General features: G+C 53.0%; 7 protein-coding genes across 7 annotated transcripts; 3 read left to right on the plus strand and 4 right to left on the minus strand.

The window, feature by feature from the left end:
- The first annotated feature begins 221 nt into the window (after positions 1-221).
- dppIV (prolyl dipeptidyl peptidase DppIV) lies at positions 222-2,903 on the plus strand. The gene is made up of 2 exons (XM_746800.2): positions 222-302; positions 357-2,903. The coding sequence occupies exons 1-2, from the start codon at positions 297-299 to the stop codon at positions 2,646-2,648; spliced, it is 2,298 nt and encodes a 765-aa protein (XP_751893.1). The 5' UTR covers positions 222-296; the 3' UTR covers positions 2,649-2,903.
- Positions 2,904-3,268: 365 nt separating this feature from the next.
- Positions 3,269-6,110, plus strand: AFUA_4G09330 (uncharacterized protein; the record flags this gene model as incomplete). The annotated part of the gene is made up of 3 exons (XM_746799.2): positions 3,269-3,422; positions 3,482-3,858; positions 3,906-6,110. Exons 2-3 carry the CDS (start codon positions 3,745-3,747, stop codon positions 6,108-6,110), a joined length of 2,319 nt encoding a protein of 772 aa, XP_751892.1. The 5' UTR covers positions 3,269-3,422; positions 3,482-3,744.
- A 91-nt stretch (positions 6,111-6,201) lies between these two features.
- AFUA_4G09340 (uncharacterized protein) lies at positions 6,202-6,591 on the minus strand (the record flags this gene model as incomplete). The annotated part of the gene is made up of 1 exon (XM_746798.2): positions 6,202-6,591. One exon carries the CDS (start codon positions 6,589-6,591, stop codon positions 6,202-6,204), a length of 390 nt encoding a protein of 129 aa, XP_751891.2.
- Positions 6,592-8,042: 1,451 nt separating this feature from the next.
- Positions 8,043-10,311, minus strand: AFUA_4G09360 (ATP synthase subunit C family protein). Its single transcript, XM_077804615.1, has one exon. The coding sequence runs from the start codon at positions 8,821-8,823 to the stop codon at positions 8,350-8,352; it is 474 nt and encodes a 157-aa protein (XP_077659911.1). The 5' UTR covers positions 8,824-10,311; the 3' UTR covers positions 8,043-8,349.
- A 1,123-nt stretch (positions 10,312-11,434) lies between these two features.
- Positions 11,435-14,340, plus strand: AFUA_4G09370 (uncharacterized protein; the record flags this gene model as incomplete). Its single annotated transcript, XM_077804616.1, has 2 exons — positions 11,435-14,016; positions 14,071-14,340. The coding sequence occupies exons 1-2, from the start codon at positions 12,322-12,324 to the stop codon at positions 14,338-14,340; spliced, it is 1,965 nt and encodes a 654-aa protein (XP_077660761.1). The 5' UTR covers positions 11,435-12,321.
- A 107-nt stretch (positions 14,341-14,447) lies between these two features.
- On the minus strand, positions 14,448-15,486 carry AFUA_4G09380 (uncharacterized protein; the record flags this gene model as incomplete). The annotated part of the gene is made up of 2 exons (XM_746794.2): positions 15,058-15,486; positions 14,448-14,998 (listed from the first exon to the last, which is right to left on the minus strand). The coding sequence occupies exons 1-2, from the start codon at positions 15,299-15,301 to the stop codon at positions 14,448-14,450; spliced, it is 795 nt and encodes a 264-aa protein (XP_751887.1). The 5' UTR covers positions 15,302-15,486.
- A 264-nt stretch (positions 15,487-15,750) lies between these two features.
- AFUA_4G09390 (DUF563 domain protein) lies at positions 15,751-17,217 on the minus strand (the record flags this gene model as incomplete). Its single annotated transcript, XM_746793.1, has 1 exon — positions 15,751-17,217. One exon carries the CDS (start codon positions 17,215-17,217, stop codon positions 15,751-15,753), a length of 1,467 nt encoding a protein of 488 aa, XP_751886.1.
- Positions 17,218-17,756: the final 539 nt, after the last annotated feature.

Consider the following 17,756-nt stretch of genomic DNA (forward strand, 5'->3'; position numbering starts at 1 on the left):
ATCAACAACGATGTTGTGCTTGTCAAATCTCTGTTCCTTGACCGCGCGGCCTTGGGTTACAGCGCTAAAGGCCAACTCCGCTGATAGCCAGCCTCGGTCTACAAACGTTTGCTTGGCAGGTGAAAACAGACGAATGGAATGGGAGATGATCGAGCCCAAGAGCTATCTCCTGCGCATTCTCCGTCGGGATTAGAATGATACAATCGTCTTCGCTCTGGTATGCGGGGTTATTCCCCCATATTTAAGGTCAGGGAGGCGATGCAAGTACCTCGCTGTGGCTGCTAGCCGCAGTCAACATGAAGGTATGTACTTTATCATGCAATCCAAGGAATGCAGACAACTGACAAATGCAATAGTGGTCAATTCTCCTTTTGGTCGGCTGCGCTGCCGCCATTGACGTCCCTCGTCAACCATATGCCCCTACTGGAAGCGGCAAGAAACGACTGACCTTCAACGAGACGGTCGTCAAGCGAGCCATTTCCCCCTCGGCCATCTCGGTCGAGTGGATTTCTACCTCCGAGGATGGGGATTATGTCTACCAAGACCAGGACGGCAGTCTGAAAATCCAGAGCATCGTCACCAACCACACGCAGACCCTCGTCCCTGCGGACAAAGTGCCAGAGGATGCCTACAGCTACTGGATCCATCCCAATCTCTCCTCCGTGCTCTGGGCTACCAACTACACCAAGCAATACCGGCACTCGTACTTTGCCGACTACTTTATCCAGGACGTGCAGTCGATGAAATTGCGACCGCTCGCCCCAGACCAGTCCGGCGACATCCAGTACGCTCAGTGGACTCCCACCGGCGACGCCATCGCCTTTGTCCGCGACAACAACGTCTTCGTCTGGACCAATGCCTCGACTAGCCAGATTACCAATGACGGCGGGCCGGATCTCTTCAATGGCGTCCCGGACTGGATCTACGAGGAGGAGATCCTCGGCGACCGGTTTGCGCTCTGGTTCTCGCCGGACGGGGCGTACCTCGCCTTCCTGCGGTTCAATGAGACCGGTGTCCCAACCTTCACCGTGCCGTACTACATGGACAACGAGGAGATTGCGCCGCCGTACCCACGCGAGCTGGAGCTGCGGTATCCCAAGGTGTCGCAGACGAACCCTACCGTCGAGCTGAACCTGCTGGAGCTCCGTACCGGCGAGCGGACGCCTGTCCCGATCGACGCCTTTGACGCAAAGGAGCTGATCATCGGCGAGGTGGCGTGGTTGACGGGGAAGCATGACGTCGTGGCTGTCAAGGCGTTCAACCGCGTGCAGGACCGGCAAAAGGTCGTCGCTGTGGATGTGGCCTCGCTCAGGTCCAAGACAATTAGTGAGCGCGACGGCACGGACGGATGGCTGGATAACCTGCTCTCCATGGCGTACATCGGGCCCATCGGCGAGTCCAAGGAGGAGTACTACATTGACATCTCGGACCAGTCCGGCTGGGCGCATCTCTGGCTGTTTCCTGTCGCCGGAGGCGAGCCCATCGCCCTGACCAAGGGCGAGTGGGAAGTCACCAATATCCTTAGCATCGACAAGCCGCGCCAGCTGGTCTACTTCCTGTCGACCAAACACCACAGCACCGAGCGCCACCTCTACTCCGTCTCCTGGAAGACGAAAGAAATCACCCCCTTAGTCGACGACACCGTCCCCGCCGTCTGGTCCGCCTCCTTCTCCTCGCAGGGCGGATACTACATCCTCTCTTACCGCGGGCCCGACGTGCCCTACCAAGACCTCTACGCCATCAACTCCACCGCGCCCCTGCGCACCATCACCAGCAACGCGGCCGTGCTCAACGCCTTGAAGGAATACACCTTGCCGAACATTACCTACTTCGAGCTCGCCCTTCCCAGCGGCGAAACCCTCAACGTCATGCAGCGCCTCCCCGTCAAGTTCTCCCCCAAGAAGAAGTACCCCGTTCTCTTCACCCCCTACGGCGGTCCCGGCGCACAAGAAGTCTCCAAAGCCTGGCAAGCCCTCGACTTCAAGGCCTACATTGCCTCAGACCCCGAACTCGAGTATATCACCTGGACGGTTGACAACCGCGGCACGGGCTACAAGGGCCGCGCATTCCGGTGCCAAGTTGCCAGCCGGCTGGGCGAGCTCGAAGCCGCCGACCAGGTCTTCGCCGCGCAGCAGGCCGCCAAGCTCCCTTATGTCGACGCACAGCACATCGCCATATGGGGATGGAGTTACGGCGGCTATCTGACGGGCAAGGTCATCGAGACCGACAGTGGGGCGTTCTCGCTTGGTGTGCAGACCGCTCCGGTTTCGGACTGGCGATTCTATGATTCGATGTACACGGAGCGGTATATGAAGACGCTGGAGAGCAACGCGGCAGGGTACAATGCCAGTGCGATCCGGAAGGTAGCAGGCTACAAGAATGTGCGTGGTGGGGTGCTGATCCAGCATGGGACGGGTGACGATAATGTGCATTTCCAGAATGCGGCGGCGCTGGTGGACACCCTTGTTGGGGCGGGAGTGACACCGGAGAAGCTGCAGGTGCAGTGGTTTACAGACTCGGATCATGGGATTCGGTACCATGGGGGGAATGTGTTCTTGTATCGGCAGTTGTCCAAGAGGCTGTACGAGGAGAAGAAGCGGAAGGAGAAGGGTGAGGCGCATCAGTGGAGCAAGAAGTCTGTTCTGTAGATATCTCATGTATGCACGGTTGGCGTACATGGCAGCAATGACGCTCAATTTTCTTTTATACAGCCTGAATATGAGCCCGAATATATCCAGTGCTCCACTCCTGCAGCAAGACTCAGGTAGATGCACCCCAGCTCCGGAGTCTGTCTTCCATTTCCTTCTGGTATGAATAAGATCATGAGAACGAACTCCCGTAGACATGAATCATCCAAGGGCTATAAGACACCAGCATGAGTAATTTTTCCTAAGATAACTGAGTCAGCGTAATAATCTGTCTAGAGATGCTCCTGGTCCGATGCGTACCGACGTATGTTCTGGTCAGCTTAGGTGCTTCCTGACTGCTTTAGGGACTGCTGCGATCATCCCTTCTGAGTCTGGAGCAACATCTGAAGGGATTTCCCTGGGTCTTCGAGAGACGCAGGCCGACAAGACATATAAGTCAATCACAATATTGCGTCTTTGAATTCCTTGTCTGCTACGTTACATATTTCTATAGAGATGATTGACCTTGGGAGAAGAGTAAAAAGTCACGAAGGGGTATCCTTCCCAAAAGGGCAATATGTCAACAGACACTAAACCGGATGAAGTTAGACTTGCAAGTGTTTCCCAAAAAGGCAGTCAGCTCAACATGATCTCAGGAACCTGAAGACACGATCCAGTTTTCATCAGTTTTCATGGACACATTCGAAAAGATTGTACAAGGCAATGTCCAGATGTTGGGCTATCCTTCTCGTTTGAGGGGTGTCCAGACTTTTGCGACTATGAAGCTTTCTGAGAGTCAGCTCACAGAGTCTTCCGTTGTAGCATGCCAGCGATGGGTCTAATCATCATCGCAGCTTAGGCTTATCCCATTCATCAAGAATGATAACCGAATTCTCATTATTGACCAACGATAGGCAGCACGAATTGATCGATTTACTCCGTCAAACTCTTTCCACGGCTTATTGGACAGGCAGAGGAGACAAGGCAGCATTCAAAGTGGCTGTGAGGGGGCTGACGGACGAGGCTCCCCCGCTAGGTGGCCGAACTCTCGTATTTAAGATTCACGAAGTCCCTCAAGCGACTTAAAATGCGGATCTGGTGATTACCAATTGTGAACATGTCTCTGTCTGTGTCAACGGCTGAGATTCTGGTGTCTGACCTTCCAACCAAATCGGTCACTCTGACTCCGCTCAGAGCGACGGTGGTTCGCGAAATCCAGACTACTATCCAAGTAAGTGCTACCTCTGCAATTGCTACGATGTATGCTAATTTGTACAGCCCGGTCAGAATGAAATTACCATCATTGGGCTCGATCCCCGGGTTGACCCCGATTCCATCCGTGTCGATGGCTCCGGTTCAGCAACCATCACCGACATCCAGACCGACAAGGTTCCTCGACGGGAGAGTTTCGAGGACGTTTACCCCGAAGAGTCGGACAGTGAGCTGAGCGACGCGTTAGTAACCGACTCGGATGAAGATATCGGCGTCGACGATTCGGAGCTACAGGCGGTACGAAAAGACATCGCAGAGGTGGAGGCCGCTCTCGCCAAAGCGCGCGGCAATCAAGTCATGTCTGTCGCCGTTTCAAACTTCATGGATGGGTATGGGAAGAAACTGAGCATGGAGAATGCGGACGCAGCGAAGTTGAATGATTTTCTCCAGCTTTATGTCCAGCAGCACTCAGTCGAATGCGACCGCCACCACCAGTCTTTGGTGCAGATAAAAGAGGCGGAAAAAAGCCTAGATCGCCTCAATCGAAAGCGAGCACGGCTGGAAATTGCATACAGCAAAGCCAAGGAGGCAGCTCTGAAGGATGTTCGTAAAGAACGCAAAAAGCGCCTGCGAGAGCGCGAAGAGAAAAAGAAGAAAAAACAGCAGTTGCGATCCGAGCGAAAGCAGTTCTGGACCCAGACCGTCAGCCAGGTCATCGTCCATCTCGACAGTCACTCAATCATGACTCCGGGATCAAGCCGACGCAGCTCGATCGTGGGAAAGGCTGGAAGCGACGCCGATGCTATAGATGTGACACTGCGTCTGACATATGTGATTCCCGGTCCTTGCTGGGTGTCTCGCTACGATCTCAGGATCAGCACTCCTTCTTCGTCGGCTCGTCTGACCTACCGCGCCGAGTTCCACAACTCCTGCTCGGAGACATGGCGGGACACCCAGGTGATTTTGTCCACCTCCCAGGCTTCATTTTCGGGGCTCGAGGAGCGCATTCCGCAATTGCAAGGCTGGCATATCAAGCTGGATCCCAACAGCACAGGCCTGCCTTCGTGGAACAACATCTTGCGCAGCCTCGATGAATCGGGTCAACCTCCTCATGCGCAGGCAAAGTTCCTTAGACAACAGCTTGCAGAAATGCAAAAGGCAAATCAACAGCGGCTTAATAACATCCCGCGAGTACCGATGCAGGCACAACAGGCTGCGCCCGCCTCACTGTTTGGAGGTGCACCCGCAAAACCAGCGTTTGGACAACCATCGTTCGGCCAAGCTCCAGCCGCATCAGCGTTCGGAGCGCCACCCCGCGCGGCCGCTGAGTCCAGCTTGTTCGGCTTAGACGCACCGCAACAGCAAGCACAAAGTCAGCAACAACCTCAGACCATGCCGGTGATCGAGCGGGGCGAGAGGCTGGACAGCCTACCTGCGTCTGGTTTCGGGATGGCCATGCAGTCACAGGCAGCGCCATCTGGGAGCTCCAATTTGAACCCTGGCAACCAAGATGATGGAGAGGACGAAGACGAGGACGAGGATACCCAAACCATCGCGGCAGCGAGTCTGGAACACCAAGACTCCGTCAAACAAGACTACGGCTTGACTACAACGTATGACCTCCCAGGGCGCCGGACGCTCGTACCGTCAAAAGTGCATCGACGACACGTCCTCGCCGAGCTAGACCTAAAGTCCATGACTCTTACGCACATCATCGTGCCCAAGATCCGCGCGGCAGCCTTCCTGCGCGCCCGCATCCAGAATACATCGTCTGTAACCATCCTCCGCGGCCGGGCCGGTATGACCGTCGATGGCACCTTCCTGGGAACGACCAACTTGCCCAACTGCTCGCCGAATGACGCCTTCAATATCTCCTTGGGCGTTGATCCGTCTATCCTGGTGACGTACGCGAAGCCGTCCGTCCGCCGCGTCGGAGGCGGGTTCTTCAGCAAGGAGCATACGGCCGTCTTCCGGCGGGCCTGCTGGGTGAAGAACACCAAGAGCATTGCCGTGAATCTCATCGTGTCCGAGCAGGTGCCGCTAAGCGAGGACGAGAAGCTGCGTGTGCAGATCCTGGAGCCAAGGGAACTGGAAAAGGAAGGCGATCAGGCGAAGATGGCGATGGAGGGTAAGGGCAGCGGCAGCGTATCACTAGCCAAGAATGGCGAGGTCAAGTGGACGTTCAAGCTGCAGCCGGGCAAGGATATCCGATTGACACTGGAATATGAAGCCAGGGTTCCCCCGGGCAATGAGGTGGAGGTTGTCAGATAGCAGATGCAGTTGCCATCGCATTACTCCGTATAGCTAGCTCTATCAAATCGATGCTCAATCCTTCTTACAAATTGTACAGTAAACCGCTATGCTACCAATCAAAACTCCCCGGCATCCGCTGTTTACACCCCCGATGTTGATCTCCTTCCTCCCCCGTCTTTGTGTTCTCTCCGACAGCCTCCCCCTTCCTGTCTTCGACAGCACTTCCCCACCTCTCCCTCCAGCACGCCAGCTCTTCCCGCCACAGATCAGTCACACATGGGTCACACGAACTCCCACAGCACTCCCCCAGCCCCGGCGGCGGCGGCGGATCATCATGTTCTCGCGCCGCAGCCCGGACAAGCTGTTTCCAGCGGGTGGTGCTCAGCCGTTTTGCGTTTTTGATGCGCGGGACAGACTCGGGGGCGTATATGGGAGTCGGTTTCAATTCTGTTTGCGCATTATGGGGCGTGAGGGTTGCCAGGAGGGTGGTAAGGGTCATCGTCTCTGTTTACGTCGTTAGCTACGAAAGTCAGTTCCTGATATGAACTGGACTCGTACGTGATGGAAGAATGATTTCCCGGGTATGGTTAGTCAGCTGCGTGGTTCGGTTGGTTTCGAACAGGCAGGGTTTGTGCAGTCGGTGATGGTTAGGATATAGAGGTCATGACATGGATGTGATTCTTCAATTGTCTTCTGTCTAGTTGTCTTCTGTCTTCCGTGGGATCGTTGAGTATTGTCTGTTGATGGCATCTCATCCCGGGAGTGCCCGTGAGTCCTGACTGTGGAGTGCGGAGTGTGGGGTATCACTATTAGCATCATTTACGGCACTGATTGAGACAAGTTACGGAGTATAGGGTAAGAGGAACAACTCTGTACAGTGTATAAGTGATGGTGAAGCATCTTGCTTGAGGAGGTCAGTAGTTTACGTGCCTAAAGAGTGCAGGTGCTGACCGAGAGTCTTTCAGTGTCCAGTCCTCACTCAAGTCAGGCAACTTGAAAAAATATATACCAATTGCTACTCTGTAATTTAGCATCGATTCAGTACGTCCATGTCAAGGCTACTCCGTATTTTCAACAGCATACTGTGCTGACCGTGTCCCACCAACTCCATTGGCTCTATTCGCATTATACAGACGACTACTCCCCTATCCTAAATAATGATGATCTCTCTTCTGAGTTACAACACTGTTCTTTATCAGAACACGTGATACACACCATCGCCATAACGCGTGTGTGGAATATTCATTCCACCCCTTTCGTGGTTCATAGCTAGCTTCGCTGCATAATATGCATCCATTCCTCAGCAGGATAATGAATCCCTCTCTCGCATATGACAAGAAGCATGATCCCGGCATCTGCTGCAGAACAGCGCAGGACCTCCCGGTCTCGCATCGAATCGGAAAAGGGCTGAGTCGTACCGTGTCCCGTCGTCCGTAAGCCCGCAAGGTAAGGTATTTCTGTTGCAGGCGGTGACTCGGCAACTGGTAAGCTACAATACACAAGTGCAGTGGTGGTTCCCTCTCGGTTCAGTGTTCATTCGAGGATTTGTACGTGGTGGTGTATTAATTGAGCTGGGCTATGGTTATTTTTGCATATGTGTCTATATGTGTGTATCCATTCCCAACGAGTCGTTTTCGTCCGGTAGCAAACGAGTGGTTGAGAGTGAGTTGGTGATCCGGATTGCCGAGTGCAACCGCACAGATTTCTGTCAGCTGAAGACGGCGACGCAACGCAACGCAACTCAATTGATTGCATTAAGAGAAAACATATTCCAACGGAGTACGGAGTCGAGTGATATTGCTGAATTGCCCTATTGCGCAGTAGTTGCTGGGATAGATCGTAAATCCACCCCGGTACTGGATTGGCCACTGGCATTGGCCAACTGTCAAGCTTCCCCAGATTCAGTCCTAGACTGAGTAAACTACGGTGCAGGAATGAATACATCAAGGTAGAGAGCTCCAGGTGAGTGGCCATTTTAAACTCTATATGTACAGTTTATTTGATTGGGATGATTGCTGGCGGAAAAGTAGTACATGATATATCAAAAAGACCACCACAAATTACCTCTAAAACACACACCCCCCCGAGCCAACGCACACAACGCCGGACGGAGAAGTTGAAAGCAAGAAGGTTGGTCTTGTTTCATCAGATATGCAGCGTTGTGATGGAAAGATTTTTTGATTCGTTTCGTTTCGTCCCGTCCGTTCAAAAAACTAGTCCAACGTTGCACATCCTGGACCCCAGAGGGTCAAGTCGTTTAGACGTACTTGCACATCATGGCAACCATCAGGTCGAACAGACCAATGGCTTCGACGAAAGCGAAACCCAGAATGGCGTAGGAGAAGAGCTGACCACGCAGAGCAGGGTTGCGGGAGACACCGAGGAGGAGGGCACCGAAGACGAGACCGATACCGATACCGGCACCACCGAGACCGATGGCGGCAGAGCCCATACCCATGTTCTGGGAGACCTGGACCATGGCGTCGGCGATTTCAGAGGAGTACTGGCGGCGGGACTGGACGTTGGCGAAGACCTGGCGAGCGTTGGCCTGGATGAGGCTGGGCTGCTGACGCTTGATGGTCTGGAAGGGGGTCATGGGGAGAGCGGTCTTGCGCTGGGTGGTGAAGGTCCGCTTAGGAGCCAGCTGGAGACGAGCGGCAGGACGAGCAACCTTGGTGGTTGCGGCCATCTGGGAGGCCAGGCGAGAGGCAAAGACACGAGAGGAGGCCATTGTGATTTTTGTGGTGGTGTTTTTTTTTTTTGAGATTGGAGATGGTCTCAAAGAAGGTAGGTTAGAGTGTGTGGAAGGAAAGGAAAGAAAAAAGAGGAGAGGAAGGAAAAAGGAGAGCTGGGAGAGCTTTTGGGGGGTAAGAAAAAAGGCGGGAGGGCAGGATGACCCAGAGACCCATCAAGGACATAAATACTTCCATGCCGAATTTTCACCAGTCGGTGTTTAGTGCGTTGGGATCAAGCCCTAGCAGTCGTCCTCTATCCGTATCTCCAAGGTATCTGAGGGAACGATTGACCAGACAACCTGCCTGGCCTTCCCACTCCGGATGCACTTATCGGGTTCGTCCGGGTTATGGCCAAGGTGGCATTTGTCCTGGTACAGCCAATTATTCAGGGTCCTTGCAGGCCGCGCAGCTCCGTAGAGTCCACAGATTAACTCTCCCTCCTCCACTCTCCTACTAGTTACTATTCTTGATCCAGACTTACTCTGACTTACTCGCTACTACACTATTTGGTGCCAATCGAGTCACTGACAATGAATCCAAGCAATTGACAGAAAAATGGCAGCAGACAACAGGGAGGGAGCTGGAGCTGGAGCTGGCAAAAGCAGGATGGATGACGAATTTTTTTCTCGTGCGGTGGATCAAATTATGGGTCCGATAATTTGGTTCGACCCACCGGACCCAGAGCTATCCGCCAATCATAAACAGCAAAAAGCAGGCCGGCGTGTCGGAGTCAATAAAACCGGGCCGATTCGGGCTGCGGCTCCACCAGAACCGGAGTTTGTGCGCCAGAAACAACCAGAACAGGAAGAGCCCAACCACTGGTTTCGGCTGGAGGGAAAAATAGTCCTCTTGTTCCGAGGGAAACCTCCCAAATGTCTCACCGGCTGGGTTGGCCTCATCAATCCGTCACGTTCTCTCTGAGCTGTGGGAATGAGGACAAGCTGTCCTGCAAAGAGACTTGTGTACTCGGTAGTGACAGAATCGACAGGTCGATTGCGACTCATCTGAGGGAGCTGCACCGGTTATATATCCCTCCCTGGATACATCAGAGCGTTCGCCGTGTTTTTAGCCCTTCTCCGAAGCAGGCTAGAATCCTCCGTGTTTTAGCCTGAAATTTCTGCGGATCGATCATTCTGAGGTCACCGACCGTACACACCGCAGAGGACACGTAGTCTACGTCGGTTGCTCCCTTAGGATAGTTAATATCGATCTCTTGCCATCACAGAAGTATATTTACACAGCTTTGGATAGTCGACATCTACGGAGATCAATTGATACTGACGATGTTGAAAATGGAGGAAATAAGCAGTAGCGTCCTGCAGGCAGCCTCACCCTCAGCCTCATTTCCCGGCAGCTGATCACCAGGGAGCTGTGGTTGCATATGCACTGTTACGTAATCCATCTCTGTAATTATTCCCTGCCAGTGCTTGAAGCATGCGCCTATGCTGCATACTTCGTACAGCATCCAGGGATAACATTCCTTGGTGAAGCTGCCATACTGCCGATTCTCCCCGATGCTCACTCAACGCTTTTCAGAAGAGCACCTCCTCATGAGTACATGAGTAGAAGAGTACAAGAGTACAAGAGTACAAGAGTACAAGAGTACAAGAGTACAAGAGTACAAGAGTACATAAGTAGGTTGATATTCAAATGATGAACATACGGAGTAAGATTGCAGGATTGCACTGAAATACTCATCTCGGTCTCAAGAGTGATTGCTGCCCCTGATCGGGATGAATCGGACTTTTATTCTGCCTGAGGCAGCTAGCAGCTTATTACCTGTTTTGGATTGCCGCGGAAGCTTCAGCCGAGGTCACCGATTTAGACAGGTTCAGCAGCAGTACGGGGTATATTCCGTACTTCTCTACTCCGTAGTGATACGAGTATCCAAAGTACAATGGCCTCACAGTAGTCTGTAGGTATGCAGGGACAGAGTGATGCTAATTAGCTCGTCAAGATTGTAATCAAGTACCGATCGCAAGTCTGAGGTCATTGTTATATCGCTCTCACCAGCTGATTGCCGGTCGATAATTGGTGTCTAGATATTTGACTTACAGTAATAGGTCCAAACTACTCCGTACTCCGTATTCTGTTATTATTACTCTGTAGTGTTGTTCTTGGGTTGTACTCAGAACAGTCCTCCGTACGGAGTCGGTTATATATTTTGTCTGGAGACTAGAACCTGGGTAGGATGAGATCATTGGAACCACAACAGTTATATATATTAACCATCCAGTCTATTGAGATTAGATCGCTCCAGTGCTGTTCATGTTATCAGCTGGTTTAAACTGACTACAGTGCTACAGCTAGATAAATGCTCTTGTTTATACCACACGCCACCTATATCGCCACAACTGGCACAGATAGTCCAGACATATGGAAGCCAACGATCATGATTTAAACATGATGAGATCAATCATCAAAGTCGTCACCTCTAGACCTCATTCTTCGACTCCATATGATCCCACTGGCTTTAGACATGTGTTCCAGAACGAGGCAGTCCTGAGCTAATCAGTCGTCATTAGAATGTTCATCTGCAGTGTACGTTTGCAAACATGCTTAATAGAAACTGAATCCATGACAGCTAACAATATGCGAAACTCCAAGAAGTTGCACATGGCTGCCATTGCTTTCTCCTGCTGGGGCCGATTCAATCAAGGGCGAAGACTCATGCCCGCCTATGGTGCCACTGAAATGCCAGACTTAAAGAACGCATTCCATGACAGTTCAAACAATCTCGTCGACATTACCACTTGTTTTTACCTACTATCCTTCTGCTCCCCGGGCAACCCCCCAGATTGACCACCTGAAGCTGACTCCCCAGCTCGTCCGCTGCGGACGTTGAGCGATATGCCAACAGCAACAGCAACAACAACAACAGCAACCCCTATCAGGCCGACAAAACATCTTCACGACGCAAAGTCCTCTTTTGCGGGGTCACAGGGAACTTTCCAAAGGTTCTCTCAGACTCAGAATGAACTAGAGGGATACAGCGGAAGGCATTCTCTTCTCCATGAAACAGTCCAGAGGGCAAGTTTCTGGTATGCTTCCGGATTCTGGAAGGATGCTATCCGTGCACAGCGAGGATAATCAAAGTAGTTCATCCCTGAGGACAAGGTGGACTGAACGGCTTCTTTTCCGGTTGACACATGAATTTTTTTCCCCGCTTCTGCGGACTATGTGTCAGTAGTCATGTTGATTGCTTCATCCCCAGACTCTACCACCACTACATCGACGACTCACCGTCCACCGATCGACCGTTTGACGCAGGATGTCTACACCACTGTCTGACTCGATCCTCGGTGTAACCTTCCAACAACCTATGGGAGTTTGACTTCTCTGTAAAGCTGTCCCCCGATCCAGGGGCGCCATTCCAGCTTTCCACAACATTCTTGGCGCATGACTCGAGGGCATCAGTAAAAGCTTCATAGCATCAACACTCATAATAGGGTGTCTTGGAATGGCAGAATACCAGCATCAAAATAAACAAACAAATGATCAAATTGTATATTAATGCTTGTGCGACTGGGCTGGCATCCCAGTTGCCCGGACTCTTAATCTCTAACATTTTTGCGTTCGCCACCATCGACATGACAGCTGTCACTGCGAGTCTCCCTGTAGCTGATCGGGGCTTTAGAAGGTTATTACAAGAAGCTCCAGGGCGATCATATGACGATGGGATGTACCATCCTGGTGATAATCGACTGTCAGGCGTTGCAGATCCTTCCAATGGAATCGATCACCCCGAGACGAAGCCAATCGCGGCAGCAGACGCAACGCTAGACGGACACGGCTGGAGCGAGTCTGGAATGCTTCGGGGAGCAACAACAGACACGCTTCCAAACCCCGTGGTCGCTGCTGTAAAACCCGCGGCCCTGCCGTCAGAAGCGGCCCTGGATCTGCATCAAGGACATTTCGACCATCCAGTTCAACCTATCACCACCATAACTACGTCGACAAACGCCTCTCCATCCACGACATCCGCGACCACCTTTTACAAATCTACCATCCGTACCACCCTTCATACCGTCTCGATGCCGACTGCTACTCGGGCTAGTTTGACTAAGAGCGCATCCCATGCCACCTCCACCTCCACCTCGGCGCCCGCCGCCCGTGGCGGGGGAGGGACGGCCCCCGGTACGCAAGCGGGGATTGTCATCTCAGCGATGAGCCTCGTCATCATCTTGATTGTGATAATCTTCTGGTGGCTGAATCGCAAGAAGCGGGCCCTCATGAAGTCCCTCCGAGGGGAGGAGTCGCCGCCGCCGACAGAGAAGCCAAACCCGGCGTATAGATTCGCTTCAAACCTGTATACAAGCAGTACCTCTACGCTGGTCAATGTAACGGAGATCTTCAAGGCTTCCAGGGAGAAGAAATCGCCATCCGTCAATGACGGAAGCAGCAGCATCTACTCCACCGACCAGATACAAAGCAACCAGACATGGAGAACTCTGTTCACCCGGGCTGCGGCCAAGGTTAGAGCATTCCGAGGCAGAAAACAGCCCCCCGACAGGCGAAGCCGCTATTCCCACGGCTATATCTTTGCACAGGAGTTCCAGCACGTCCCCCCACTGCCGCCGCCACGTCTACAGAAGATTGTCGCCGGTCTCTACGCCAACGGTTCGTCGACGATCAAAACCGTAATAGCATCGTTTCGAGCGCACCCTCCGCCGCCGAAAGATAGCGCGTCCTCCTCAACGTGGAGCTCCACGAGCAGTCGCACTCCGTGCTCGCGCGCCTATGAGAGCTACCCGCAAGCGGATCAGTTCCAGCCTCCATGCGACATCAGCGATAGTCTGAACCTGGTCAAAGTGCGCAGTGTTTCCTCGGGCACTGTCGCCATGAGTAACCCTGCCGAGATCAGCGTCGACGCACAGGCCGGACGCATCTCGGGAGAGAGCAGGCCACACCAGGAGGCGGCCTGGGAGTCATCCAGCCCCTCGCTGTCGCAGCATATCTCGGCTCCATCCCAGCGGCAGTCCCCCCCACCACCCACCTCGCGGGAGGGAAGCCCTGCATATTCCGGGCGGGAGTCCTCCTCCCAGATGCAGCCGGAGGTCCCATCGGTGAAACTATGGACCAAGCAGGTGTACCGCGTCGAAATGGACTTTATGTCCCGCAGCGACGGCCAGCTGCAGGTTGGCGAGGGACAGATGGTCCGTTTGGAGCAGATCTTTGACGATGGATGGGTAAGTCGACTCAACCAGATTCCTCTGGGTAAAAATATTCGGCTGACTCCCCAGGCATTATGCACACTGACCGACAGCGAAAAGCAAGGGCTCCTCCCCCGCGCCTGTCTCTCCACCTGGCCCATCCAGGAACGCCGGCACTATGCCTCCAGTAGCAACACCTCGGAGCGTGCCGTAGGCGTCTTGCCCATAGACTCCCAGCCCTCCCGGTTCTACCGACAACACTCTCAACCAGGAACCCCCAAGCCAGGCACCGAGTCCAAGCCACCAAGCGTGAAGAAGCAGTCGATCTCACCTACGCTGTCGACTTTCTTCCGTCTGTAGTCGGCTTCTTCCAGTCCTTTTCTTGTAGATATTTCGCGTATATGTTTTTCATCGACTGTACGGTTTGCGGTCATCACTGAGACAGTCATAATCAGGTCATGTACATATTAAGAAGCCAATTCGAAGCGGTTCGGTGCCGGCTTCGCAGACAGCTCGCTCGGTGGTGCGTCAGCGCATGCCTCGAGTTCCGCTTGTGTGGCTCTCGTTCTGGCTCCACTTGCCCAAAATGTATTCTTTTCAGTTTGACTTGGCCCTCGGTTGACAGCTGCAAGTCTGCGTGCCCTGAGTAGCAGCGCAACCAGCACGATGATGATGATTCCTGCTCCCGCCGCACCAATCCCAATGCCTGCCTTTGCGCCCGTAGACAGGCTCGCTGTCGCTGCTGCCGTTGCAGCTGCCGTAGTTGAAGGCGTACCAGACTCCGACGGGGCACTAGCCAGCGTCGAACTCGAAGTCGTCGTAGTCGAAGTCGAACTCACAGGAGTAGAAGTAGAAGCAGACGCAGACGCAGACGAAGACCCAGACCCAGGCGCCGGCAACTCAAACGTCCCACCATCGCAGCAATCCGCTTGACCCAAACCCGCCTCATCGTTATGACAACAGTACTCCGTCAGCGCGGCATTACACGCCCAGATATACTGCCCGCGATACGAATCATCTAACCTCATCAGCACAGCTAATCTTGTCAGTCAGTAGGCTTAGCGGGGGGACCCATACACGTCGTGCAAGCTACGGAACACCCCTTGTAGCTCTTGTCCTGGCAGGAAGGGGTATAGTAGAGACCCGTGTAGTTATACGAATGGCCATCGGGAAAAACAGTCAGCGAGCCGTTGGGGTGGTTGTTCTTGTCGCGGCAGAGGAGGTTATCCATGCATGTTGCGCCGGAGGGGCAACAGGTGTTGGCATTTGGGCAGGGGGTGTCGTCTACGGCGCGGGTGCCGTTGCGGTAGTAACATGCCATATTGTTTGGTTTGTACTCTCTTTAGGAGGTAAAAGGAGGATGAGAATGACATTTTGACCAGGGGCTTCGGGTGAGAGGCAAAGTCGGCGCTTATGAATGCGTCAGGGGAGGTATTTTGGGAAATTGCATTCTGAAACACCGGCATGCATGATTTGATGCCAAAGCTGCAAGCTGCGCCGCAATCTGCACAAGCAATGAAGTGCAGGTTTAGGCGCCGTATCGTCATTGTAGAGTATGCGAGAAAATCTCAAACCTCAATTGACAAAAAGCCTCAGAGTTCGGGGCATGGTTGGAAAGTGATGATACCCAGAAAGTCGAGAAACAGCAGTCCAGATCTTGCAGAAAATATGTCTTATTGTCCAAGTGCAATCAATCGTATCACTATATACAAGTTTCTTCTGAACGCAGCGTATATTGGCAGCACATCCCGTGCAACATGACTCCTTGAATCAGGTCACATCGTAGTTCCGCTCTCCTCTATTATACAAAGCCTTGATGGCAACATTCATTAATTCCATGAACTTTTCATGCTCGAGATAAACATCATTGTTATGCCAGTCGTCGCGCTTCACAGTTTTAGCCGGCTTCGTTGCGTGAGCGCTGAAATACAAATGCCCAAGTAGCGAAGCAAGGTTGCGAAAGCCCTTGTGATTCAGACCCGGCGGAAGTATCTCGACCATCACAGAGCCGGATGGGAGGAAGATGCCGTGCGTGAGACCGGCGCCGTGCACGCCCACCAATATGTCAGATCCCTGGGCAATCCTCAGCTGCTCCTGGAATGGAATGCTGGCAAAGTCAATCATCTGAACGGTGATATGGGGAAATTGCTTTTTGACTGTGTTGAAGTAGTCCTTCTGATTGATCAGCTTTCGGCTTCCCGTCCGGTCGATAAAAGTCACCACGATCTGCGGGCCCTGTCGGGGTCGCCGAAATTCCACATGGAAGTGAGAGAGGATCCGTCTGGAAAAGGTACGGACCAGTGCAGAGTCTTCGCATGAATGGATCTCCCAATCACCCTGCCAGAGGGGGTTGGATCCGCCCGCCAGAGGTACAATCAGGTTCTCGAACTCATTGGTCGGATGCAGATCATTGATTCGGAGTAGCGGCCGCTGAGCGAAAATCTTCCACAGGTCAAAGTAGGGTCCTTCTTCGATCTCATCCAGGATGACAACCTGTGTGTTTTCAATGTCTCCAATACTGAAAAGCGGCCGGTGCGGGTTGGGGCCCGCAGTCATGCGCAGAACATCGAAGGTCATGGTCATGGAAAAGATCTCCATGAGAGAATGCCAGACATTCCCCGCGCCTTCTCGCTGAATCAGGATCGTGTGGTTTGAAACTATGGGAGGAACGGTATGGTTGAGCTTGCCCTGGAGGGAGACTGCCTTTTGGAACACGATCCCAGGGCCTGTGTCGTACCAATAATTGCTAAATTTTCCGAAGGTGGGTACGTTCTCGCCATCTAAATCTCGCAGTTGACAGTCCATGATAAATAGTCGCTGAGCAGGATCGTATACAGCTCCGCGCCCGAAGCAGAACGTGTCGATGCGCGAGCCCGACGCTGTTTGACTGTGGAAGCAGGTCAAGCCTGAAGGCGAGTTTGGAGTGCAGTACTCGGTTCTCGAGTCGCGCAATTTCTCCAGATATGTGACGCCGAATCGATCTGCGCAGAAAGATGGCTCCTCGGCCACCGCCAAATAGTCGGCAGGCAGAGAAGACGCCTGTTCTACGTTTGGGAGATGGCCCTTTGTATCGGAATCATTTCGACCAGGGCCAGGAGCGGAAGATGGCAGCGGAGAATACTGAAACTGTGTCCTTGTGAGGGTCACATGTAAGAGGAAAAGAACAAAAAGCACGCCAATTACAGTGGCAGATAGCCGCACGACCCGACGCTGGGAACTGAGGCTTAACCAGGACATGAGACTCTGGTAACAATAAGCTCAAACGGAACCATCAGTCAAAAAGAACAGGTTAACACTGAGAGGATGCCAACATGAGAGGATGCTGAAAGTGGCGGCGGACTCGATTCGAGTGACCATTTTGCCTAGTGCGCCAGGCAGACATGGCGACAGAGAGTGAGCGTGGAGCCTGTCTATCACAGAAAGGTAAGCATGCAGAGGTCCGTCAATCTCACTGCGGCATAGCTAGTCTTGGTATGGAGATAGATACGCGATCAGCTGCTCAGCAAAGCCCCTAATTCCTCATGCCAACGCAGCTTTAGACCCAGAGGGGTTCATGATTGGGCATGTTTCAACTTTTGTGGCGACTGCTCCGGCTGCTAGTTAATTGGTATCAGAAACACATCCTAGTCCAAGACGAATCATGATGAGCGATTACCCGCTGGGCGACATTGTGGGCCTTTGCACGGCACTGGTGGGTACAGGTTTGAACCATTGAGGCAAGCCTGCTTCAAATAAACCAAACGCGAGGAGTGGGATCGAATCGTGGCTCCAAGGTC

The sequence above is a fragment of the Aspergillus fumigatus genome, chromosome 4 (assembly GCF_000002655.1).
Source record: "Aspergillus fumigatus Af293 chromosome 4, whole genome shotgun sequence".
In the NCBI taxonomy this organism is placed as follows: domain Eukaryota; kingdom Fungi; phylum Ascomycota; class Eurotiomycetes; order Eurotiales; family Aspergillaceae; genus Aspergillus; species Aspergillus fumigatus.